The following is an 883-nucleotide window of genomic DNA, read 5'->3' as shown; positions in this document are numbered from 1 at the left end:
ACGGCCCGTTGGCTAACACGGAACATGGAATGGGTAAGATAGACTCAGCACGGCCAACTCGGACCTCGGTTAGAATCTTTGGACTTGGTCTCGGATTTTGGCCAGCCGCAGAGAATTGCGGCACTTATATGCTGAGGACAAGCAAAATTATTCCCTTGGGGAGTATACGTTCTCCTTAGGAAGGTTTTTACTTTTGACCGCATTGTGCAATTAATTTTCATGTGACAACAGCGAATGAAACCCGAACCAACGAGTCGTTATACCATACAGGGGCTTTGCGCCTTGCATCCCAAGTGTGGCCGACCACCCAGAAGACTTACCCCAGACGTATCTGAGGCGGTTAGTGTCTCATTTCCGTCATTTTTATTTCCTAGTAGAGTAGTGCTCTCACTTATGACTAGTGAGGTCTCGATCATCATCTCCTTTTCCAGTTGCAGGTTTGCCAAATCTCAGTATTACTATGAACAACTCAACAGCACTTTTTGTATCAGGATTCCACACGATGGGAAATGCTACATAACTTGGTATAAATGAGTCATTCCCGTATATTGACAACAATGGTTAATCGTGGTGAATTCCACTAGACACCGTTGCCTCGGTACAGACCTTACATTCTTCAATCGTACATTTTCATGAGTTTCCCTGCTTCCCATGCTAATATGCATTCCTCATCCAACTTCCGCTCGATCTCTGCCTTGCTTAGGCCCTTGGCCTTCTTCCTCGGGTTAGCACCCTCTCCTGCCTGCTGCTGTTGTTGATTGCTGTTGTTGTTGTCACCGGCCGAATCGTCGGAAGATTCTCTCTTCAGTTGCTGCCTTATAGGAGCAGTGTAATGGAGCTTGTCGCACTTGGAGCCTGACAGAGCAGCAGAAAAACACCTCAT

The 883-nt window shown here is 46.8% G+C and overlaps 1 protein-coding gene across 1 annotated transcript; it reads right to left on the bottom strand.

Annotated features, from left to right (window-relative positions):
- Nucleotides 1-626: 626 nt before the first annotated feature.
- Nucleotides 627-883, bottom strand: Pmar_PMAR022622 (hypothetical protein; the record flags this gene model as incomplete). The annotated part of the gene is made up of 1 exon (XM_002772192.1): nt 627-883. A coding segment is annotated over one exon (257 nt), but the record flags the coding sequence as incomplete, so codon positions are not given.

Source organism: Perkinsus marinus (assembly GCF_000006405.1).
Source record: "Perkinsus marinus ATCC 50983 genomic scaffold scf_1104296961768, whole genome shotgun sequence".
Lineage (NCBI taxonomy): Eukaryota > Perkinsozoa > Perkinsida > Perkinsidae > Perkinsus > Perkinsus marinus.
The sequence above is the reverse complement of the archived record's forward strand: the minus strand, read 5'-3'. Positions and strand labels throughout refer to the sequence as shown.